We start from the raw sequence: 12,291 nt of genomic DNA on the forward strand, positions 1-12,291 counted from the left end.
TTGTGCCTACAAGAAGCTTCTATGGCATCTAATCAAAGAAAACAACAGAGCTGCCAGAGAAGCTTGCTTGTCTCATCTAATATGCAACTCCATTGTAATACAGCTTTCTTGACAGCCTAACAGCAAATAATAAGCAGTCTAGTTTTTTTACTGCAAGTACCACCACATGTAATTCAAAAAAAAAAAAAAAAATTGCACTGTATGATATAGTAGAAAATTCAATTTTTATCATCATAGTGGAAACAAAAAAACCCCAAACTATAATTAAAAATTAGGAAAAAGTTTGCCTACCTGAGAAAAGGTGAACCTGTGCACAGAATGACCAATCCCTCTTTCACTGTTTTTCATTGCAGAAGACTCTTTGGGTGCATTAAGAATAACTGTCTGGGGATCTTCAATAGTTACACAACCCTTAAAAACCACAACAAGGTAAACCAAAACACCATGCAAAATTATTTAGGAAGCTAGCTATCTGAAAAAAACCAAACCAACTCAAAACAAACTAGTGTTTTCATCTATTTACCAGAGCTACGAACAGTTGCAACATTTACATAGAATCTCTCAAGGCATGTAACAACTAGAGAGATAGCCACTTCACATGAAAGCCAGAGTACAGACAAAGTTAAGGCAATTGCCTGGAGTTTTCCAAGAGGTTTAAAAATTTTCTAGGATTCCTTCCAGCAACTTTTTTTTTTTAACTTTCTAAACCCTGGTATTTTGTGATTGTGGCTCGCAGTACCCCACACAGCTATGAAAACAAAGCTATACAGAAATTTACTGGTTTTGCATTTCAGTCATTTTCAGTGTGAAGCAAGCTATGACCAGCATAAATAAAGTAAAAAAAGTTTGAAGCATTAGCCTTTGATTGATAGATGGTATTATCAGCAATGAAGGAAACTGAATTAGTTTCAAGACTAATTTGATTGCCTTTTCTCAATTAAGTAAAGGCAAAATACAATTACCTAGCATTCACTAACTAGATACATATAGAATGCAGTATCACAGGCAAATTTATTTTACACTAGACAGGCTACCAAAAATACAAACCAAAGTACCAGTATAGCTTAACAGTGTCTTGAAGTACCAGCTGCAAGTATTGATTGTAACTAAATCTGACATTTATGTTCAGAGGCTGGCCAGAGTTGGTAAGACTAATAATCTATGTGTAGCACGTACATAGGAAGTACTGCTCTTCCTAGGATACTCAATTAAAAAGTCTGTTTATAAACCGGTATGGAAGTTCTAAGAAGCTGGGTACTGAATTTACACCAATCACTTGCTCACTGTGGAAGGCTCTAAACGCATATACTCTTTTAATATTCCTCCACATTGCCAGGAACAGGCATGCTGGTCAGATGTACTAAATCCTAGAGAGCTACAGAAGAATCCAACTTCTGCAGCATGTGCCGTCAGCTGCCACAGGCCTCGTAGAAGCTTCCGAGTAGAGGCCCTGAAGTAGTCAGATCTGCAGAGCTGGGATCCAGCTGGTAACACGTCACTATCGTTGCCTCTCCTAGCTAACCCCACAGGTAAGCTGGCAGGAGCTGGACCACTTCTGGCACCGTACACATCGTTTGTATCCAAAGAACACAACTTCCTGCTCTCCAGCCAGTGACTCTGGAGAATCACTGGTAGTTGTATCAAGAGTACAGAATTTCATCCAGAGCTCTTAAGCTTTACTTGCATAAATCATTATCTCTATAAGCAACAACAGATCAGTTACCCTGTTGATATTCTCTGTTTAAAGCATCAGTGTACAGCCATAAGAAAAAGGGCTTGGGTTCTACTTTCCTCTCTTCTTGTTACACATTTGGAGCAAAGATGCTTTCCTGAAAATTATGCATGGCAGGGAGGAAAAAAAGACCTAAAAATTAAGTTGATCTCTCACTGATTATAGAGATGGGAAGGGGTTTTTTTCTTCATTTGTTACCAAGCATCCTCCTCATGGATTCAGGTGATAGTTAAGAGAGTAGAAAACATTGAAGACTTTGAAGATCTTTCAAGCATTCATAGTTTTCGGAGGCTGAGGAAAAAGCCTTCATACCATGCAAAACAGGTTATACAGCTATATGTTGGAAGATCAACTATTTCATCATGAACTACTTGAAGATGAGCTTTAAAAAAAATCTAGTACAAACTTCAACCTTACTTTTTTCCTCCCTCCCTGCTTTTAAGAACAAGTAGTTTCACTAATGATCGGGTAGTCAGAAGTTTCCCATTCCAAAGAGGAATGAGATAAACAACTCATAAAACAATTTGATTTTGTAAATCAATTTACCCTTACAGCCAGCTCAGATTGCTGAATGATACTAAACTGGAAGCACTGTGACAGTGCGTACTACTCAACAAGAACTGCCTAAGGAAAGGTGAACGGAAGTTGAGGGGGCAAAAAAAAAAAAAATCCAAGTGAAAAAAATACAAAGGTTCCAACTCTGGCAGATTAAATGCAAGAATACATTTTAAGAAAGAAAAATCGCAAGAAGCAAATCAGAACTAATATTAAATCCTTCTCCAAACAGGTCAGGAACAAGAGATCTATCAAAGACCCTGTGAGGCCCCGCAAAGATGAGGGCTGAGAGATACGCTGCAGACTTTGTCCTCCAAGCACAGCTAAATGAATTCTTTGCATCAGTGTTCACAATGGATTGGGGGGGGGGGGGGGGGGACAGTATTGCTGTGTGTTTGCATGTGCACATGTATGTGTGTGTAAAACCCTGAAGCATCCAAATCTTACAGTATAAACAGCAAGTCACTGGGACAAGGTAGTAGACTATTCAGGCATTCCAAAGAAACTCAAGGGCAGATACCGAATTACTCCTAGAATTGCATAATCTCTTCCATGAAACTCCTTCAATTCTTGAGCACTGTACAGAGTCAAGAGTGACACCAACTTTTAAATAATGTACCCAGTGGAATTTTGCAGAGCTACAGGTGTGCATGTCTGTACCACGCAAATTAGTAAAAATTGTTATTTAAAAAGTTATCTTTATCCAGGTGTCCACTAATTCTATTTGGAAGCAGTACATAGCTTTTATAAAAGAAAGTCCCAGCTTACAATACTAGGTGTTCTTTGGGGGAGAAGAAAAACTTATTTCTTAATTCTACAACTAACCTGAGATTCACGGTTTTCTGGCTCTGCTATAGAAAAGGGCCTCACTCTCAAAAAGACTTTCAAAGGTTGATATGCCTATTCATTAAAAAAAAATAAATAAATACACAGTTATAATGGTCACTTTTTAAACAGAACACCCCCAAATCATATCAGCACACACCTCTGATGCAGCATTTCATGTTTTATCTTACTGCCTCACTTTCTCCTTCCTTGTGCAGTTCAGACCCTAAGCTTTTATTTGCTTCTTTACCTCCTCAAGTCCTTAAGTAACCCCTTTTTTGTTCCCCCCCATTAGTGTTCTTTCATGACAAAGCCAGTATCTTGATTTAAAAAGAACACACTACTGGAGGCATAAACTGCACTGCTTCCACCTTCTGGTCTCCCTCTGTATTGAATGCAAGCTGTATTTTTTAACAGCTGCTCCATAGTACTGCACTTCCATTTTGTATGGAGCATATTCAGTTAATATACTGACACATTCTTAGCCTCAGGAGACTGCTTCATTACCACCATCCAGGCACTAGCCCCTCATCTTCCTCACAGTAACAACCAATGAAACAGTTCTCAGTTGCTAAGGTGGGCTTCTCCATCCTGTATCATTACACCAAAGTCTGCCCATCCAGGTGAAGTGGTAATAGCAGGGAGATTTTTAGAGGGATCCCAGCATTCCTTCCTTTCTCACAGAGCTTCAAAGTCCCTACTTTGGCAGCCAACTTGTTCATTCAGCAGACGGATTTACCAGAGTTCTCCACAGACCTCCCGTGACCAGCACTCCACTAGTCATACAAAATTAAGTCACCTGAGGGAAGACAATCAGGAAACCTACCATTCTAACAAAGCAGAGATGGCTATACTATCTTTGAAAGCGTACTGCAGCACAGCATTATAGATTTTTATTTCCAAGCACCTAACAATCTTTCAACAAGGATCTATATCCTTTTTTAGTTTACTAAATAGAACGGTACAGTCACATTACATTCAAAGAGCAGTTACTGAAGTCCTTTACTTCCTTCTCAAAAGCTTAGCCCAACGCATCACATAGCATTGACCATCTGCATTTGCTCCTGGCTATGATCTACTTGCAAACAATGAGAAGTAAGCAAAAGACTCAAACACATCTTGGGGGCAGGGGAATAGAGCAGTTCTTATCAAATAAATATTTGCCAGAATTAAAGCTTAAAAAACCCCCATAATCAGAAGATGTATTACAAAACCAATCCACACCTCTTGTTCCTCTGTATTAGGCAATACTGTTGACTCCATGGGTGAGGGTTTACCCGCTATGTTCAGAAAAGAAACTGATTCCAGTGTATCAGATACTTCTGCAGAAACATAGTCTTGCCCCTCATTATCCATTGTTCTGCACAAAGGAACTTGTAAGGAAAAAAAAAAAAATCCATCATTTTCTCACAGAACAGGCAAAAATACACAGGGAGCAAAACAGAGATCAGGGTAGCTTGTGTATAAACAAGCACTTCCAAAGAAAGTCAGGTCCTCTAAAGAAGCTTGGGGGGGCTGAAGGAATCTTAACAACTGACAGCTGGGTTACACCCAGAAACACATGAGTGGAAGCACACTAACGGCCTCTCTTGGGCATTGCTCTCATCCACCTGGGAGTACTGGGCCATGGCCGGGACCCCCACCCCCGAAAGCCTCAACACTTCCCAGGGGCTCGGCCATCAGGCCCGGGGCCGCACTCCCCACCCTCAGCCCCGAGGCCACCGTGCCCGGCCTCGACGAACCGCCGGCTCAGACGGGGCCCCGTTTACACAAACACAGGGAAAGGACGGCCTCGAGACACCGGGCACGCACCGCCGGCCCACCGGCGAAAAGGGAGGCGGCAGCCTGCCTGGGCCCGGCGCCGAGCCCCGCGGCGGCCGCGCCGGGGAGCGGGGCCGGGGCACGGCGCGAGGCTTCCACCCGCCACCCGCCACCCGCCCGGCGAGGGCAAGCGCGAGAGCGAGCGCGGCACCCACCACCGCTACCTTGCCGCGCGCGGGAACCCGCGAGACACCCTCCCCCCCGCGCGGGCGGCGGAGGGAGCATTTGGGCGGGAGAAGGCGCGCGCTGATTGGCCGAACGGGAGGGAGCGGGGAGGGTACAGGCGCGGCTCCCTCCGCCCGGCAGGGGGCGCCGCTGCACAGCGCAAGGCAGCCGCGCCGCCGCCGGCCCCCGAGCCGCCGCCGCCGCCGCCGCCGCCGCGGGGGGGGGGGGGGGGCAAGCGGGGTGGCGGGGGGGGGAGCGTGTGCAGCGTACGCTGGTGATGCAGGCTGTATTGATCGTTTTTAATAAGGCACGGGGGAAGGAAGAGGTTGGAACGGCGGAGTAAGGCGGCAGTTCCGCGGCCAGACGGGGGGGTGTCCTGCCTGACCGAGAGCGGGCTGGGGGGGGGGGGGGGCTGGGAGGGGGAGACGCGGATACCTAAGTATTTCCATCAAAACAGTTATATAAAGTCGTTACGGGTGTTATGTAACCGTTTCGACACTACGCGGTGTTGTCGTAAGCTGAGCAGAAAACAAATAAACCACAACACGCTCAGGTTACACCAGGCCAGAAGTGTGACAGGTCGAGCGAACGGCGTACCCGGGGGGGGGGGACCCCCGCTGAGAGGCGGGAGCCGTCCCCCCGCGGAGGGAACGGCACGGCAGCCTGCGGCCCACCGCCGGCCAGCGAGCAAACGTTCCGATCTTCCGCTGCAGGGTGGGAAACCTTCACGCGTGAGCCCGTCCACGCAGAGAGCAGGGAGGAGCATTCCGTTTCCGTGTAGCGCGAGACCTAGCTGCAAAGGTAAAGTTGCACTTGTCCTTCAGAGCAAGTCGGGGGCAGGTGAAAAGAAAGCAGCACGCTGAAAAGACCACAGAAAACGTGTTTTTAAAGAGCCACAGCTGGTCGAAGAACATAGTGGGACTTCAGGTCATTTAGGTATGTTTAAGAGGCACTGTGTTAAGTCTGAGGTACGGCCAGCTGTAAGGCGATAAAAAGCTATTTCATCACGATAGGTTTTGACTAACAGGAGAGCCCAAAGACAGAAATGATGTTAAAGCTAGCCAGCCCTCCCTAGATCCCTGCGAGTGCTTTCAGTCAGAAGGCTATCGGGTTAAGCAGAGGGAAGACTACTTGGGTGAAAGGTACTAGCTAATCACACACACAAGTCAGTCAGCCTCAGCTAGTAACAGTTCTAGTCTGTTACCTGTTCACCGGTTCATCCCCTTCTCACCTGCCTGCTGTCACAAAGCCAAGTTCTTACCATGCTTTTCAGAGCACCCCATAAAATACAAATAATTTTAAAACTAAGGCCAGAAGTATTTGTCAGGCAGTTAGTGTTTGTAACATATTAGCAGAAACTGACTTTTAGGAAGACACATTTTTTCTTCTCTGCTCACACAATTCTTGGAAATGTTTCCCAAGGAAGCAGGCTTGTCACGATCTGTGTGTGTAAATGCAACTAAGTTTTTCACCTTTCCCTTCTACCAAAGCTCTTGAGTCTGCTAACTAGAGGAATAGAATCCTTCTAAGGCTTTACATTTAATGAAATTACAAGTGGGCAGGTGAGGGACTCTTGAATCCCTTGAGTAAGAAAGCTCAGGCTTTGGCAACTGCTTTAGGTCTCAGCAAATACAAATGGGACCTCGAGGTCAACACAACCACATTTCCTCACTTCTGCTTGTTTAATTAGAATTCAAGTTCTCTACTATGCTTGAAGTAGAAGCAGCAACCTGATCTTAAATGGATGAAACGGTGTTCTTTCATTTAACTCAGGGCTTTGTGTCTTGTAGGTTTAAGCACTGATCATAGTTCCTTTAAGGATTAGTTTGCAGAAGAAAAAAAATGCACCACCAAACTTGACAGGCCTAAGAAGCAACCATGAAAATGGCTGCTTTATTGCTTTACATGTGAAGCTTACCTTTAACATTATCTTTAATACTCAAATCTATGGAAATCTAAACCTAGAAAGGCAACTAGAGAGTTCCACAGCTTAGTTTTGTGACTCTACATGCAAGTCTAAAGAAAGAGCTTGCTAAATTCAACGTATTCACCACAAATTATACAGTTTTATAACTAACATACTCAGGATCCACTGCCTGTGAAAAGCATGGGGAAAAAAAAAAAGCCAAGTACGCTAAGTGTTAAGTTCAGCCTTGCATAGCAAACCGTAAGAATTGAAAACTTGGTAATTTACCTAAACATCAATTTTAATCCTACTGCTTGTCTGGGTATAGACTAAGATTTCAGCCAAAGTTAAATCCTTTATTGAAAATATATTTTTAATAATTTAAGTGCTGCAAGTCCATACAGTCACCAACCTCCAGTGTAATTATGATGCCCAAGTTTCATCTTCCTGACGTTTACAACTGGCATATTCTTCCTTAAGTATCATACAATCCTCTCACACAGCATTTCGTTTATCATCTCTGTTGCCCTTCTTCATGGAAATCATCATAGGGCTACCCAAGACTCTTGGCACGCATATGAAAACAAACAGTGATGAAAATTTGTAAATCAACTTTATTCAACGATGACCATCATTTAGGCATCAGCAATAGTAACTTCGACTTCTACACCTGGTTCAATGCTGATGGAAGTGATCTGCTTCACAATCTCAGAAGGGCTGTGTAAGTCAATGAGCCGCTTATGGATACGCATTTGGAAACGATCCCAGGTCTTGGAACCTTCACCACAAGGCGTCTTCCTGGTAGTGATTCGCAGAGTCTGAAGAAAAATCATAAACACGGGGTATTTAGTTGATGCATACAGAAGACTAATCTACAATCAAATCCACCTGCCTAAAAATGCTGTATGGTATCTACGTCATTGGAAAGTTACTTAAGTTACATTCTACTGATGTTAACAGTCCTTCCCTATATTCAATTTAATTAAAAAAAAAATAATAATTCCATGATTAAAATAAATTGAAGGGCAAAAAAACCCCTTCCATGTTGAAGATGTTTTGCACTAAACCGTTGCCCCAAGTATCAAAGCAACTTGTGAAGTCATTATCTGTTTACGCTGGGTCAGCCTCAATTTAGTAGTACTGCTTTTCATCTCAACTTTTTTTTTTTTTAAAAAGATGTTTTAAGTGCACATTTGCAGAAAAAAACAAACTTTTAAGACAGGAAAACAGTGTTAAGTACCTTGGTGGGCATGCGAACAGGTCCTTTCACCTTTAGGTTTTTTTCCTTAGCACCTCTGATCAAGTCAGCACAGACTGAAAAAAAACCACAAAATAGCTCAGGTTGGTGAGTATTTTTTTGCTTGTTTTCTTAAATGAAGATTTCAAACAAGAAGTTGGCTCAGAATAGCGTATGAAGTGATCATTGCCATTCATTTTAAGGGTTATCCTCACAGCCAACAAGTGGAAGCGTTACGCCGCGGTGAGCAAAATCATGTTACAAGAGTAGACAAAAGCCATTACTACAAGTTTAAGCTGTATTTAAGCCATTATCAGCTGGAAGATTCTGCATCAAACAGTGACTCTACAACATTGACATTATATGATTAAAACACCGGCAAAGCCAGTTTCTAAACAAGATTAAATAATTTCTTAAAGAACATTAAGCTTCTAAACTAAACTCCTGATAACAAGAGTGACAAAATATCAGTCACGAAACCAGTGCCTTTCAGTTCTTATACATTCAGATAGTGACAACTAAAACCCCCCACAAGAACTAAAGGGAGGAAGCTGCACTCTCTTACGTTAGTCATTATGATGTGAAGTTTTCAGCATGGTGAAAAACCCCAAACACTAGCTTCCATTAAAATGAAATTAGAACCTATTTGTCAGTGTATGAAGTGCTTTGGGTTGACTTTGTTAGCCAAGTCACACACAAACAGGCAAACGCTAACGTCTTTAATGACAACTGGTTTCAATGCATTCTGTTTTGTGATATGTTATATCATATATATCATTCATTACTTAACAAGCTACTCCAGTTAAAAAAAAAAAAAAGCATTACTCACCTTTCTCAAGTGATTTTACATTGCGACTTGTCAAAGTAATTCTAATGCGATGAATTGCTACCTCTTGTTCCACAGGTGCTTTGCCAGTATCTTTAAACGCCTAAAATGTTGAAGTTACAAATATCAGACACTACAGTCAACACCAACTAACGCTATCCGCAGCCTCTTAAAAACAGACTTCTAGAGCGTAAAGAACAATTTGGTTATGGAACTATTTTATTCTACTGCCTAGATGACATACCCAAAGGGTACGGTGGCACGGAAGAAATGGTGGAAGCAGAAAGGAAGGGCAAAGCCCTCCCGAACTGCTTTGTGGAAGGGCAATTTTTTAAGTGTCTGACTGCACCTCACGGTGGGAAGCTGCAAGAACATCCCTCCCTGGCTTGCCTGCAGGTTTGCCAACAGGCCGTCTAGGCACTAATACTCCTCGTCCTCAAAAATAAATACATTTCAAATTCCACGTATCTTGCAACTTAACCTCACCGCGAATTAAGTAACGAAGGCGTTAACAGAACAGCAACAACTTAAAACAGCGAGAACGAAAAGGGGCATCTGGCCAGAAAGACTAGTTTGGCCACTCAGGAAACTGATGTGCAGGGCTTATGCAACGAAGCGCTTGCAAATAATTGGACATTAACGTGGACCAAGTGAATTGGTTAAAGAAAATAAACGGGAAAATCCGGAGGAAGAAAGGTCTTACGAAAACCGTGGATGAACCACGGTATTTCTCACGTTGATGAGATGCTACCTGTCGCGTTAGCCCATGCGCATTCCTCCAACAAAAGCCCATTTTAAGGGCAAACGCACGAGGCCTCGCCAGGACCACTCACGCCGGGCTGAGGTGGCCTCCTCTCCGCCCGCGCTCCCCCGCGGCCGCCGGCGGCCCCGGCCCCACCAGGCGCCGCTCCCGAAGGGCAGCTCTGCCAGGAGGAAGCGCTACGGCCGCCCCGGCCTGCTGCGTCCGGGGCTCACGGACCGCCCTCCCCGCAGGCCGGCTTTCGCGGGGGGGGGGCGGACACACACACGACCCGGCGCACGGCCCCGGCCCGCGGCGCCCCTCTCCCGCGCGCCCGACTGTCAAGACGCTCCGGCAGCCGCCCCGGCAGCCGGGGATCCTTCGCGCACCCCCCGCCAGGACCGAGGGCCAGCACCGGCGGGGTGCACGCGGCCGCCCGGGCCCGCCGGCCACGCGGCGCTGCCGGCCGCCACAGGAGGAGGCGGCGGGGGCCGCCCCGCTCCCGCCTCTCCCCCCCCCCCCCCGCTCCCCGCCTCACCATGGCGGCGGCGGAGCCTTCCTGACCGACTTATTCCCGGGCGAGGGGCGGCGCAGGGCCCAGCGAACAGCGGTGAGCCAGGAGGCGGCGGCGGGCGGCGCGGGGAGAGGAGGGCGCGGCGGACGCGGGCGCTTATATAGCGAGCGGCGCCGCCTCCATCCGGGCGCTGCGGGACCTTTCACCCGCCGAGCCGGGGCCCGGAAGCGCCGGGGAGGGGAAGCCGGGTCGCCCCGCCCCGCCCCGGCCCGGCCTCCTGCGCGGCGGGCGCCCGGCCGTGGCGGGCCCGTAGGTGCCAGTGGCGGGGCTGAGGGCGAGTAACGGGGGGAGAGGAGGCCGGCGGTGGCGGTGAGGGGCAGGGGCGGCCGCCGCGCACCCGGCGGGGCTGAGCGCCGGGGCCCGCCGCTGCGGCGAGGGCGGTTCGTGGGGCTGCCGTGCCCCCTGCGCCCTGCCCCGGGCCCGGCCGGCGCCCCGTGGGGCACAGCGCCGTTCCTGCTCGGGCCCCGCGGGCAGCTTTGCGTTCCTGGTTGCCGTCGCCGGTAGACTTCGGCGTTCTGTTGGGGGGAAGTACCGGGATTTGCTACACGAGCAAGTCTTGATTGCTTCCAGTGATAGCGAGCCCGTTCCTATCCAAGCCTTTTTTTTTTTTTTTTTTTCCCTTTTTAGTCATTACTGAAAGCGGAGGTGCAAGAGCCGAAGCTTTAAGTAAAAATGCTAGTTTCATTCATTCTCAAAATTAAGAGCTTAAATTCACTTTACTTATCAAAGTCCCTTTATTTATTCAGGCTGGGCATTGGAGGGATGTTTTTTTAATGAGAACAGTCATTGATTTGGCCTGGAGACTGATAACTGTCAGTCCCCAAACAAGCATTTTGCTGAGAGCGTGCCTGTTCCTAGTTGTATCACTATTTGACAGATTTATTGAACTGGAGAAACGGATGTTACACATTAGGAAATGATGGCCTATAGTAAGGTCACTGTGACTATCTTTTAAAAATAATGTTTTAATTCTAGTTTGGAGTTTTGTGCACAGATATGTATAAGGATAGCAAAACTACTGCCACCTCTGGATGCTTAGTGATTACTACAGTTATTAAAAAAAAGCCTGCTTGGTGTTGTAATATGAACTTACTTTCAGCTATCATACTGCACTTAATATAGTTTTGGGGTTTTTTTCCCCTACCAAATGCTTTATAGTTCTCCATATGGTCCTTAAGCCTCACGTGATGGAGTTAACTTTTGTATGCCAATTATTCCATTGTGATGCTCAATTTTAGACTTGTTTTGCACTTGAGCCGTTTGTTCTTGCTCTTTGAAATCTCTGGTTTACTAATAACTAATTTGGACTAGATGCTATATTCTGATAAAGCAGTTCCAATAAACATGGATACAGAAATTGTCATCCTGTTGCTGCTTCCTGAAATGCACCAATGTCTTTTGCCAGCGAAGATCTACTTGAAAAATCTGCTTTGATGATAGTCCTGTTTCTCTGGCCTCTTCCTCCCTGCATTTGGTTCTGGTGGTTTGTTTTCTGAGCCATTTAACAATTATATTAACAATTTTGAACTCATTTATGCATAAGGAATCCACGTTTACTCTGTTATCAGCTATTCCAACTACTTCCTGAGGAAGTTTCCCATCTATAAGTGTTTTATATTAATTACTCTTAAATACATGACCTCACACTGATCATACTGAAATACTTGATTTTCCAGTAATCCAGATGGTTCCCAATCAGCAATCTTGCTACATTATTTATTGTAGCTTTTATGAATGTTCTTAGTAAACTTTATTTTCAGATAAAAAACTTAGTAGCTTGCTGCCATGAACTAATTCCTGTGGGGTTCAATTAGAAATATGTCTGACTGATTCCTCATTGATAACACAGGCCTGTAACCTTAAATTTACTTACTATGAACTATATGCGCAGAGCTATGCCAGTTTCTGTGT

General features: G+C 45.6%; 1 protein-coding gene and 1 non-coding gene across 2 annotated transcripts; both read right to left on the reverse strand.

Moving 5' to 3' along the window:
• Positions 1 to 7,598: 7,598 nt before the first annotated feature.
• Positions 7,599 to 10,481, reverse strand: RPS20 (ribosomal protein S20). Its single transcript, XM_052788364.1, has 4 exons — positions 10,345 to 10,481; positions 9,071 to 9,170; positions 8,245 to 8,318; positions 7,599 to 7,822 (listed from the first exon to the last, which is right to left on the reverse strand). Exons 1-4 carry the CDS (start codon positions 10,345 to 10,347, stop codon positions 7,640 to 7,642), a joined length of 360 nt encoding a protein of 119 aa, XP_052644324.1. The 5' UTR covers positions 10,348 to 10,481; the 3' UTR covers positions 7,599 to 7,639.
• On the reverse strand, positions 8,397 to 8,461 carry LOC128142535 (small nucleolar RNA U54). The gene has a single exon (XR_008235446.1). It is a non-coding gene; the product is annotated as a small nucleolar RNA U54 (small nucleolar RNA).
• Positions 10,482 to 12,291: the final 1,810 nt, after the last annotated feature.

Source organism: Harpia harpyja, chromosome 5 (assembly GCF_026419915.1).
Source record: "Harpia harpyja isolate bHarHar1 chromosome 5, bHarHar1 primary haplotype, whole genome shotgun sequence".
Taxonomy (NCBI): Eukaryota; Metazoa; Chordata; class Aves; order Accipitriformes; family Accipitridae; genus Harpia; species Harpia harpyja.

Bases quoted from the DNA above. Each gene is read 5' to 3' on its own strand.
- RPS20 (XM_052788364.1), bottom strand. The intron at 8,319-9,070 runs GTGAGTAATGCT...GTTTTTTTTCAG, and splicing joins TGTAAAATCACTTGAGAAAG to TCTGTGCTGACTTGATCAGA. The intron at 7,823-8,244 runs GTACTTAACACT...ATTTTTCTTCAG, and splicing joins CTGTTCGCATGCCCACCAAG to ACTCTGCGAATCACTACCAG.